This window comes from Paramisgurnus dabryanus, chromosome 14 (assembly GCF_030506205.2).
Source record: "Paramisgurnus dabryanus chromosome 14, PD_genome_1.1, whole genome shotgun sequence".
NCBI lineage: Eukaryota > Metazoa > Chordata > Actinopteri > Cypriniformes > Cobitidae > Paramisgurnus > Paramisgurnus dabryanus.
The window spans coordinates 17,760,657-17,773,502 of NC_133350.1; the positions used below are offsets into that span (position 1 = coordinate 17,760,657).

The 12,846-nt window shown below is 36.9% G+C and overlaps 1 protein-coding gene across 13 annotated transcripts in view; it reads right to left on the minus strand.

Annotated features, from left to right (window-relative positions):
- Window positions 1–12,846, minus strand: part of ppfia4 (PTPRF interacting protein alpha 4) — a 100,129-nt gene that overhangs the window by 36,189 nt on the left and 51,094 nt on the right. For all 13 annotated transcript variants that reach the window (XM_065241403.2, XM_065241400.2, XM_065241398.2 and 10 more), the window contains exons 2-4: window positions 7,010–7,111; window positions 3,783–3,947; window positions 3,371–3,445 (exon numbers count right to left, since the gene is read on the minus strand). In XM_065241403.2, the coding sequence (XP_065097475.1) occupies window positions 3,371–3,445; window positions 3,783–3,947; window positions 7,010–7,111 (342 nt within the window). The remainder of the gene's footprint in view (window positions 1–3,370; window positions 3,446–3,782; window positions 3,948–7,009; window positions 7,112–12,846) is intronic.

Here is a 12,846-nt window from a genome sequence, read left to right on the forward strand (position 1 = left end):
CATGGTTAAAGCAATATGACAATCAATACGCCGTTATACTACTAAAAAAAGAAATGATTCATTTTCGTAAGGGCTCATGCTGTTGGTGCTGTTTAGTATTAAAATAAATTGCAATGTCTCTCTACGTTTATGATTGCTTATTACACGGCTCTCTGGAATGCTTGATTCTGATTGGTCAGTTGAGACATTTGCAGGTTCGTTCTTTTCGAATAATAACCTCTCCAAAATAATAACGCATAGCCGGTACTACTTTTACAGTAAGATCGCTCCGCGCCAATAAAGATCAATAAAGATTACTGTCTGTTTGGCGCCATCTTGTGACAAACACTGGACAACCACGAAAAGACACAGAGAGCTTACTGAGACTGAACTTGACAAAATAGAGCATGACAGCTACGAAGCCAACACACAAAAAAATACACAAATGGGCATTAAAACTTCTCAAAGACTGGCTAAAAGAGAAAAAATGGAGACAGACAAGTATGAAGCAGAGGATCTTAATAAGGTATTACGATCATTTTATGCATCTGTGCAAAGTTTCGCGGAAGGATAAAAATGTTAATTTAAAACAAATATGCCAATAAAATGTTTCAAATTCATATTCATGTCCGGTTTTTTTCTTATGTGACAAGTAGCCGTGTAATAAGCGGGATAATGTAGAGGCAGCCGGTAGTTATCGGGAAATAAGCCCCTTCAGTGTGATACAAGACCCTCCGCTTCGCGTCGGGTCCTGATCACACTGTCGGGGCTTATTTCCCGATAACTACCGGCTGCCTCTACATTATCCCTTACTTAAAAACGCGTTTGGCATCGATAACAGTTAATGAATGGAACAGGTGTAACGGACAAAAACTAGACAACAGCGTTTTTGTACACTTATTTAAACGTGACTGATAGTTTACTGTGTGTTAGAGCTTAAAGACACTTTGTAGCAAAATAAAACATTACACAGAGATATATATTTTAAAACGTACCTCTCGTGTCTGTCCGCACTCAGCAGTGGCACCGGTCAACCGTTGAAATTCAAAATGCGTGACGTGAGCCCGATTTTAACCCAACTCTCTGGGTTGTTATGGAAATAACCCAATACAAGCTAGGAATAACCCAACAGAACAACCCAATACGTTTAACCCACCTATTGGGTAAAACAAATAACCCAACGGTTTTTAGAGTGAAGGAAGGAAGGAACAAAGCAAGGAATGAAGAAAGAAAGAGATGAAAGAAGGAATAAAATGAAAGATAGAAACAAAAGAAAGAAAAAAGTATGAAAGGAGAGGAAAGAAAAATGAAGTAAAAGTGAAATCAAAGAAGAAAGGAAGGAGGAAACTGTCATGATCCTGTCAGCCCTGTATGTCTTATGTGTTTCATGTGACAGGATCATGGCAGCCCTCACTGTTGTCTTGTTTTGTGTGGAGAGTCACGTGGCCTGTGTTTGTGTTTTGTGTGCCTCGTGCTCTCCTGTCTTAAGTCTTGACCCCGCCCCCTCGTTCCCTTGTTAATTATTCATTATTAGTTAACGCCCTTCACCTGTGTGTCCTCGTTCCCTAGTTTAGTTCTCCCCTATTTAATGCCCTTGTGTCTGCTGTCTAGTGCTGGATCATTGTTCATCTATGGTGATGTTGTGTGTTCTTGTTTTGTCTCATTCTGCCCTGTTTAGTGTCATGTTATTCTTTTGGATTATTGTCTTTGTTTTACCCCCTCGAGGGTGTTTTTGTTATATAATAAAAGTCTTTTGGTTGAGAGCTGTCTGCACTTGGGTTCTGTCTCCCCGCACCTGACATAAACAAAGGAAGGAATTAAGGAAGGAAGAAAGGGAGGAAAGAAGAAAGTAAAAAAGTAAGAATGAAAAGAAATAAGCAAAGGATGAAGAAGGGGAAAGAAAAATGAAAGAGGGAAGGGAGGAAAACAAAATAACAAAAGAAAAGAGAAAGAAAATATAAAATAAGGAAAAGTCAAGTCAAAGAAGAAAGGAAGGAACAAAGGAAGAAAGAGAGGAAAGAATGAAGTAAAAAAGAAAGACAGAAACAAAAGAAAGAAAAAAGTAAGAATGAAAGGAGAGAAGCAAAGTTCGAAGGAGGGAAAGAAAAATGAAAGAGGTAAGGGAGGAAAACACAAGAACAAATGGAAAGAGAAAGAAAATATAAAAGAAAGGAAGAGTGAAGTCAAAGAAGAAAGGAAGCAAAACATAGAAAGAACAAAATAGGATAGGAAAAAAGAAATAAAAAAGAAAGGATGGATTAAATGAAAGATATCGAGTGATAAAAACAAAAGTGACTGTGTTTGTACTGAGGCAGCAGAATTTTTGTCATAATGCTACACAATGTCACCAGTGTAGACTGCAGCCAATGACTCAATGGATCACAAAAAAAACTTATTTTTGTCACTGAGCCACACCAGACAGCTCAATGATGTGTGGATTTATTCTAGAAAAGAACAGAAAACTGGGACAGCAAGGCCTGCGGCACACAACATTTCTGAATGGTCATGTATTTTACTATTACCCTGTAGTGTGTTTTAGTTTTTCAGTTCTCTGTTGTGTCCACTTGAGTTTCTGTTAAGTGGGAGGCAGAAGATGAAGAACTCGATGGTGGTGACTGTGTGTTTTTTTCAGTGTTAGCTTAACTGCAGAAACTCATACAGTCTCATGTACATAAAGAGAAGCTAGTATAAACAATCCAGTATTTAAAAGATATGATACTATACAACTAAAGAAAACTGATACAGTTATACTGTATCTGAAAGATATGCAATGAATACAGGCGTAAGCAGGTTTTAAAATTAACACTTATCAAGCAGTTCAAATACACCAAAAGCAAACATCTGTCTGCTAGAAAAACATCTGTCATGACACACACACACACACACACACACACACACACACACACACACACACACACACACACACACACACACACACACACACACACACACACACACACACACACAACTTAAAATGTGTTCATCACCAGTGTGAATGAGATAAAAAGAAAAATATTTTATTAAAAATAACGCCTGAAACGTTTTCATATCTGGTAATAAATATTTCACTACTTTGTCAATTCACTTGCTATTGGCAGGTGTGATAAAAACTTCATTTTGGACCATGGCTGTGTAATTGTGGTGTCAACGCCAAATTCCACACAAACGTAAATCTACAGTATGTCAAGTGCATTTGCTCTGCTTTCTGTTAGTGGCATGTGAGAGATGGAAATAGACAGCATGCAGAGATTGACAGCAGGGGGCAGGTGGTCACTGCACAGATGTTAATAAGATCAGCAAATCCATATCAGTGTGCATGCATACCTCAACACACACACACACACACACACACACACACACACACACACATATATGCTTAAAGATACAGTACCTCTTGAGTGGCGGCCGCCAGCTGTCCTTCTAACGTAGTTACTCTTTCAAGAGCCACACGTAACCTTTCACGCACCTGCACAAATTAACAACAAAAGGGACTCAAATAACAAAATACACACATGGCAACCCCATGAGCCCCCCAGCACTCATTCCACCTTTAGGCACGTAATTGAGCACTAATCGTCATTCTTTGTAACACAGTCCCTGTTGACTTTACACCACTGACAGATTGAAACCAGCAAATGCTTTTTGTTTTATACTCTGAGGGGGTTTAAACCATGACCTTGGTGTTGCTAGCAGGATGATCTTCCAAAGTAGTGCATCCTCTGCAACCCTGCACTACAGTAAGGTGTAAAGTCTACCATAACAAGAAAAAATGAATAACATTTTACTCCATATGGCTTTCTTACTTTCTCATCCAGGGCTTTATGATGCTCGAATAGAGATTTGAGAGCCTTGAGCACCTCCACCTCACTGGACACTCCTGAGGGCGGAGGAGCCTGCCTCTTCACCACAGTCATCCTCAGCGAGCGCTCGTGACGAGACACCAGACACTCCAAGTGCTCCAGAAGAAGCTGCAGAGCAAAGCAAAGATGCAGAAACACACATGTGTGGTAAATGTGAGCACTGCAGGAACTGACATGGATGCTAATTACTGTATGATCAATACGGCATTACGACAATGATAGTATTACATTATTTAAATCTTTGAAAGGTTTAGCTTGTTTAAATTAATAACAGATAAAGGTCAGGATTGAAGGTCAGATTAGAGTACAGGAATTGAAAATAATTCAAATATTTGTCTAATTTAATACTCATACCTGGGAATCCAGAACTACTATAGACACTATAGGGCGACCGCATTACCAAAAAATTGAAACAGTTTTTGGCCTATTTTAATTTTTGCTTAAATGTACAAACAATTTCTAAAGAACAGGGATTAAATATGCTTTATTGAAAATGGCTTTGATCTGAATTGTAGACACATTACTAGCTTTAACTCAACTTTAATTCTCAGTTTTATACTGAGATCCAATACGTTGACTTAACATATGTTATAAGATTTCATAATGACTGCAAATGATTTGTTGTAACAAGCTATTAAATATTTAAATTAGTCAGATGGTAGCTAAAAAAATAGCAGCTAATATCTTTTTAAATACGGGTCTCACAATATACTGGTATTTAAAATAACCAGGATATAAAAAAAACATGATGAATAATGATATTGTGTTAAAGGGAAACTCCAGCCAAATATTAAAATTACCCCATGATCTACTCACTCTAAAGCAATCGAGATACATATATACATATATATATACATATATATATACCATCATCTTTCAGACAAACACATTTGGAGTTATTTAATAAATGTCCTTGCTCTTCCAAGCTTTATAATGGTAGAAAACAGGGATCAGGGAACTTCAAACTATAAACCCCCAAAAAGTGCGTCCATCCTTCACAGAAGTAATCCACACAGCTCCAAGGGGTTAATAAAGGTCTTTTGCAGATAATCAATGTGATTTTGTACGAAAAATGTCCATATTTCAAACTTTATAGCCTGTAATAACTGGCTTTGTGAATTGTGCAAGTCAAAGATGGCATCATTACCAGAAACTAGTTATTATATGGGGTAATTTTGATTTTTGGAAATTTTGATATTTGGTATTGCTTTAATAACACACATACTGTATGATAATATCGTAAATAATTCAGCAGCCATTTAAAATTACCAGAAATTACCAAAAGTACCAAATTAGTTACAAACAGTGGTGGCCGGTGATTTTTTTTGAGGGCGCACAATGCAAAGCTCGTCACAACATATATGTAGCCTGTCATGTGTGTGGTTCGTCATTTCAAAATATGTGTTTGGCGCGTCATGTGAACCTATGTGCATCACGCATCTAGTCAAAAAAGTGCCTGTTGCAGACGCGCCTTAAGGGTATATGATAAAAGAGACACTCACGTTTGCCAGATACTCGCATAATCTCATGCATAATCAGATTTTACTGTTAAGGGAGTGTCTTGCGAGTATTTTGTGAAAGTGAGCGTCTCTTTTATCACAAACGGTTTTGATGTGTGCAGCAGGCACTTACTTTGACAAAACACGTGATGCACATGGTTTACATGACGCAGCAAACACATATTTTGAAATGACGAACCACACACATGACAGGCTACATATATGTTGTGACGAGCTTTGCATTGTGCGCCCTCAAAAAGAAGTCACCGGCCACCACTGTTTGCAACTAATTTGGTACTTTTGGTATTTTGAAAACACGAGCAACACACATGACACTCCGAACACATATTTTGAATTGGCGCCCCTCAGAAGAGCAGTCACGAACTGCCACTTGTTACAAAGCCTGTTTCGCCATCCTTATCTTGTCTTTTGAGTATAATTAATTGGCCAAAAATGAATTAAACAAAATAAAATACCAAAAATTCATTTGACTGAATAAGACACAGTCGATCACTTGAAGTCTAAGCTTGAGACATTCTTCTATAACAAAGCATTCACATAATATGTCAAGTAAATATTCCTATCCCGCAATAGGTAGTTTGTCCAGAACAAAGCATTCACATAACTCATCTGGGTAATATATTTATGCTGCAATAGGTAGCCTGTCTGGAACCACAATTTTTAACCACAATACTGTATGACACTTGCTATACATGCGAACGGCCCCTACGCTAATAGGATTCTGTTTTTCTCTCCCTGTCTCGTCCTCGACCCCGAGGACGATGAGACAAACAGCCCCAGTTCTTGCTGCTGTGAAGGTCATCACACCACTGATATACTGGCTGTCCTTCAACGTGATGCCCAGCCGATACGCAACCAACGACCACCGGCTGAACCAGTATAATCCGCTTACCCGTTTCCTATCCCTATCGTGTTTATATATATATATCCTATGGGTTTTTTTCATCCTCCGGAGAGTCAGCCAACATTGGCCTAACTTAGCACTTTACTGTATACATTACATTATTACTACGCTCGCTTGTACGGTTTATTCTTAGCCGCTGTATTCTTCTTCTTATATTATCTATAGATTATTCTGTGTTTTCCCCTACATCTATTCATGTAAAGCTGCTTTGAAACAATTAACAATTGTAAAAAGCGCTATATAAATAAAATTGAATTGAATTGAAATTACGCTAACCAAAAACAAGGCAGTAGACATCGCAAAAATATTGTTGCAGTGAGATAATCGTGTTGTGAAAATCACATTTATGCATCATGGATACTTTCAATTAAATGGATAGTTCTGTCATCGATTACTCACCCTTATGCATTTTTTTCTGTTGAACGCAAATAAAATATTTTGATAAATGATAGTAAACACAGAGTTGACATAACCACTGACTTCCATAGTAGGAAAAACAAATAATATGAAAGGGGAATTTTCATATTTGGGTAACCTATCCCTTTTATAATCTGAAAAGGAAGCAACAAAGGCAAAAACTGCATGGTCATAGTTGCTGGCTCATGATAGTAAAAGCACAAATCACATAAGAGACAGTTTAAATGTTTCTTTTGATCAATTAAACTAAAGATAAGGCTTATGTTATTACCCTAACAATAAAACTGTCCTGAATTTATCAGGACATCTGGTCATTGTAACACACTCACCCTGGTATTGTTCCTCTCCGCTTTAAGCTCAGAAATCTCCTCCTCTTTTTCTAAAAGCTGCTCTCGACACTGATTGAGCTCCTTAGTCAGGGTAGCAAACTCCTGTTAAGAGAGATAGAGAGAGAGACAGTGAGAAAGATTCAATCGTTTCTTACAAATAATGTACAGTACACTAATATCCTTTTACTCAATTAGCACTCAAACTTCTTAATGTGGTTTGATAGAGATGTTATAATTTATGACTATTATTCAAGGGCTGTATGGATCGACACATCCGCATTAGACCTTGTTTGTACATTTTCCCCCATTTAATATGCCATCTACTTATATTTACTGCTGACCTCCACTTTTACAGTCTCTTGTGAATGGCCCATGAGGCAATGAAAATGAATGGTCACGGCTCATGGAGCACCTGAGCTACTGAAGCTCAAACTTTTGGACTCCATACTAGTCCCACAATAGAGGCCTTTTGTTGCACAGGAACACAGTTGATTATGTCACATGGCGTGGTGTGTGAGCCGCCAAAAAACACTTTTAGGAATCTACTTTAGGAATCCAGAACTGTTGACATTATGTACCTGCTTAGAATATTAATCAAGGTTAAATTTAAGTTCAGTTGAGTTTGTGGAGAAGCTTTTAAAGAAAGTTTTTCATTGGCATAATAAACAACACTGACTTCTGGTCTGTTCTCAAACAAAGCTACTGCATGATTTTATATGACTTGAGAGACTGGACTGACACGAGATTGAATAAATATAACACAATTGTTATTTTTAGATGAGCTGTTACTTTAACACTGCATCTCTACAGCAGCATAACATCGGTAACACTGAGATTTTGGCTCTTTGCCTCTGTCCCTCCAGCGCTCAGGCATCAGTCTAGCGTGGCTCAATTGCTCTACTCTATGAAGTTTACCGGCCAGGCCCCTGGCATTAGACCTAGTTAACCCAGCTGTTCCTCATGGTCTATTGGGAAACTTTCACAGCCCTGTTCAAGCATGTCAACACCCCTCCTGTTCCAGCACGGCCATTAGCATACATACATTTATACACACTTCACTACAAGTGATGGAAATACAGGCTGGGGTTGGAAAAGAGTCACATTGACTGCAGCATTATACAGTGTAATACATCACCTATCACAAATAAACATGAATGCCAATCATTTTGACATTTCCTTAGATTCTTATTTTGATGCTTTACTGTGAGAAATATTTTACATATGTGCTATTTCTGCAGAAAACAACTAATGTTAAATGGACATACTGTGCAAAAGTCTTAGGCCACCACCACCACCAGCTTTGTTGTTTTAGCAAAGTTTTAATGTCTATCCATATTTATTTTTCACTCTTTTTATTTGTATAGATATAAATAGAAATGCATGGAATAACACAAAATTAAAAACAAAACAATTTTCCGAACTAAATTCGCTTTTTTGAGGAGACTGAAGTCCTGAAGTCATTCGATTAGAATTAGAAATGAGGATTTAATTTTATTTAGGTTTAAGAGATCCTGCAGCTGCCTGCTATTGCTCAAGTGGAAATATGTGACACTTCAGCTTTTACTTTTATACTGTTTTTAATACTACATACACATGTATTTTCTGGTCGTATTCTAATAAAGAGACTGAGAAATAATTACATATGATCACTATACAATTGCAAAAACAACAAATCTATTGGTAGCTGCATGGTGTCCTAAGACTTTTGCACAGTACTGTATATTCACAAACTTTCCTATCTCATGTCTGAAGCACTTCTTTGTGAATTCTTATTCTGTCGTAATGCTTTTTGATTCTTGTTGATGAAGAGATGACCACACAGACAGTGGGCTGAATAGAGTTTGTATAAACACGGATGTACTCAGACTGCAGGGTCGGCTATGCAAAGCGGAAGCTTTATGAGGTCAAACATTGTGTTTGTGTGCTGCTTTTGCACTGTCTTACTCTGGTTGACTGAAGTATAAGGGCCAGAAAGGTCCAGGAGGAGGGGTGAGAGAAAATTGGGTCAGTGCGTAATTTTTTTTAAAGTAGTAAAGGAAAAGTACAAAATGCACAAACAGATGTCAGATCCTACTGGCTTCTTCAATCTTTTCAATAAAATAAAAATTTCAAGCGGATCTGAACGGGAACTGCGTGATATCATACAGAAGCTAAAAAAATAATGTAATGAAAACATGTTGTATTAGAAAAAGCAATTCTGTTTCAATCTGATATGCCACCTCAGTAAACACATGGAAATAAACAAAAGGAATTGAAAACATGCTTCTGGGGTTTGTCATCAGAAGATGGTGCCTCAGTGGTATATTAATGTGTCTTCTAACTATAAAAAGTAACACAAGAGGATTTTCTGTGCTGTGGTTTTGCATTTAAAGCCCTGGATTATATTGCATTGTGACTTGAGAGCGTGAAAGGCTAAAATCCCACCATTTAATATTCGGTTCTTCTGCACCTTCTGCTTTAAAGCAAGTTACAATTCAACTTTTAGCACCTATAATAAAAAAGCCATTTTACAAGTTAAAAACTAAAAATTATATTTCACACATTTCACACTCTAACAGTCTGTAAAAAAAGATGGATGTTGTGACGTCGCTTCTTTACATTGTAATAAATTGAAGCCAAAAATGTCTGACCATGGGTGCTGCCATGTTACATAAAAATGTCAGTTTGGAGCAAGCGCAGAAGGAAACTTCCGCCCAAAAGCTTGCACGCCAATTCAACCACGCCAATAATAAGGACACACCCGTATCTATAGCATATTACTACCTTAAATTAAACTTATCACAAAAATGAACAATTGAACATATATCAGTGTGATAACAACTACCTTAAAGGACCAAAACCATCTTTTGGGAAATATTGTTTGCATGAAGAGGGTGGGGTTTATGACTTGTACTGCAGCCAGCCACCAGGGGGTGATCAAAGAGCCAGCAGCTTCACTTTCAAGATGTATGAGGCACACCTGTATACACTCTTTTGTACCAACATGTACCTCGGAGGTAATAATATGAACTCTTTACCCACATGGAAAGAACCTATATGTGGATATATGTGCATATACCTATATGCAGCTTATATGCACATATATAATAATATATATGTGCCTATATGAAACCTATATGCAGCTATTATGCACATATATGCTGCACATATACAGCATATATGCCCATATATGATAATATATATGCTGCATATATGCAAAATTGAGGTGCATATACGTGCATATACAGGAAATATAGGTCTCCTGTATTGCTTCTTCTTTATATCCACATATAAGCCCTATACATACAAATTATGTCTCCTATATAGCTTATGGCAGGATAGGTGCAAATGTATAGTTTTTGAATGGAAACTGCCCCAGTGAAAACTAGGAACCATTTTTAGACCATAAAAGTATAGTCAACATTTTTCTCTGAATGACAGCAAAGTGATTTCAGGTGAGTTTTAGTGGTTTCAATAAATGTGAATTAATCAATTTTGACTGCATCTAATTGTAGCTATTTAATTTAGAAACATATAACAGCCTTAAGGTAAAATCTTATACTGTATATAAAAATGTGTTTTAGATAACACATTCATTCCAACCTGATCTCATGGAAACTTGTGTTTTGGGAGCTGGTTCATTCATATGAAGTGAATCGTACAAAAACATAATGACAATAATGATCACAATAGAGATGCACCAATATAAAATTTTCCACTGTTAACTAAAGCTGATTTTTCAGAATGACTATCTGGCGATAGTTTATGGGTTATATTAACATGCATTAACTAAATTCTGAATTTATGTTATTATTATTAATATATTAAACATTACACTAGTGAACTTTTTTAATCTTTTTATACACAGAGTGCTATTGCATTGCATTTTACGTGATATATCGTTTCGTCCATGAATATTGGAAAACAGCTTTTACCGTCCGATACCGATTATTGGCCGATATATCGGCGAGTCCCTTCATCCCACCCCTAACCCGGCCCCTAAACCCAAGTTCACGGGGTGTAAGCAAATTGTACAAAAATGTATTTGGTCATATAAATTCATTGGAACTGGCCACTTAGTAAAATACAAATGGGTTGCCATGAGATTGTGTGTTGTTCATTAATGTTCCTCTTTATGCAGAAATGTTAACCTGTTTTGTGTTTAAAAGCATTTTATCAGATGCAGGCAGAGATTATTAAATTTACAAAATTACAATTTGTCTGGAAGGACAAGCTCCACAGGATGCTAATTACAGGTCACTTTCATGGATATCCATCATGTAAAACATTGCAATTACAGCTGTCAGTTTTCATGAGGTGCAAATGATGTATGAGCTTGTCTATCTAGAAAGTTGAAAAGATTTCACTTATCCTCTCCTGCATGCTGTACTTTCCCTTCATCTCATGGAGTATGACATGAGAGAGATAAGAGAACTGGATCTAAACCTTGAATCTATAGGAGCTAACATTTTTGACATATAGCCTTAGTTGGATCTTTTAACAGTTTAACACAATGCTTTGACACGTCTAAACTCAAGGGGCTTCCAAAATGCAAAATGTACTACACTGAGAAAGAAAAATCCACAATAGACCGACTTTAAACCACAGGTGGCTCATACAGCTTCACGGATTTCTGCGTGTTTGTTTGGTGAAAGCCTTTAGATTAAGAAAAATAAGGAATATTGCCAAAAACAGCAGCGGAGGATTAGACCGCACTGCAGTTTGAATAACTATAAACACACAAATACAGAAGACATTTACTGTACACACAGTATTAAAAATGGGTATGTTTCCATATGATGAGATTTGAGGTATCAATATGTAGCTCTGAGGTACTAATATGAACTTTTTAAGTGCAAAGGTGTACTATTTGAAAGGGTACTACCACCTCAGTGCATGACACTCTGTAATACCATGAAAAATATACTGACGGAAACACATATTAAACAATTATTATGGATATAAACATGCAGTTAAGTTGCTGCACGTTGATTGTTGCCTACCAATGTTTGAAGAATTTGAAAAAACATGAAGAGTATAATTATAAAAACTTTGATTAAATTGTAAGCCAGTGCATATTTCCCATAATAACTGTCAAGCGTTACACAATACATTGAAAATGGTTCCTCATCTTTATAGACCTAGTAATGGCCTCTTAATTTCCATTGACAAGCCTCATGTACATGAAAGAAAAACTAATGTACTCGTGAAAACTTTTCCATAGCCAAATTAGAGGCGACAGCTTGGAATTCCTGATTTCTTTTTTATTGAGAAAATAATCTAACAGTAATCTAATCAGATGAATATCTTTAATAAGTGTCTATGTAATTTGAGAGTGAAAAAGTCTGGAGATGGGTGGGAAGAAATGCTATTAACTTAAATTAATCACCTCGAGCTATCAGTGAGATGTCTATCTAACACAGTGAACAGGCTGCTTAATGATTTATTTCATTTTCAGATTGGTCAGTGAGCGTCAGTATTCATTTCAATAGTTGGAAAGCCTGTGAAATTATAAGAACTCATAATACCACACATGTCTAATAGCATTTTCCATTGCATAGTACCTCACAAGTGTCAGCTCAGCTCACTTTGGCTTGGTTTGCTTTTCCATTGAGTTTAGTACCAATTCATAGTGGGAGGGATTATAGGCGTGTAGTTATTTTTGCCCTGCTGTAACATCATACAAAAAGTGGGAGCGAGCATCGTAGGAATGCAGTGTTTCCTATACATTCATTTATTTGTCAGCAGTCCGCCACAAAATCAAAATTGACAAATAGATGTTTGCACATCATCACGTTTATCACTACCACTGTCTGACATGACAGTTTCTGTACAAACACGCATGGCATCAGTCAACG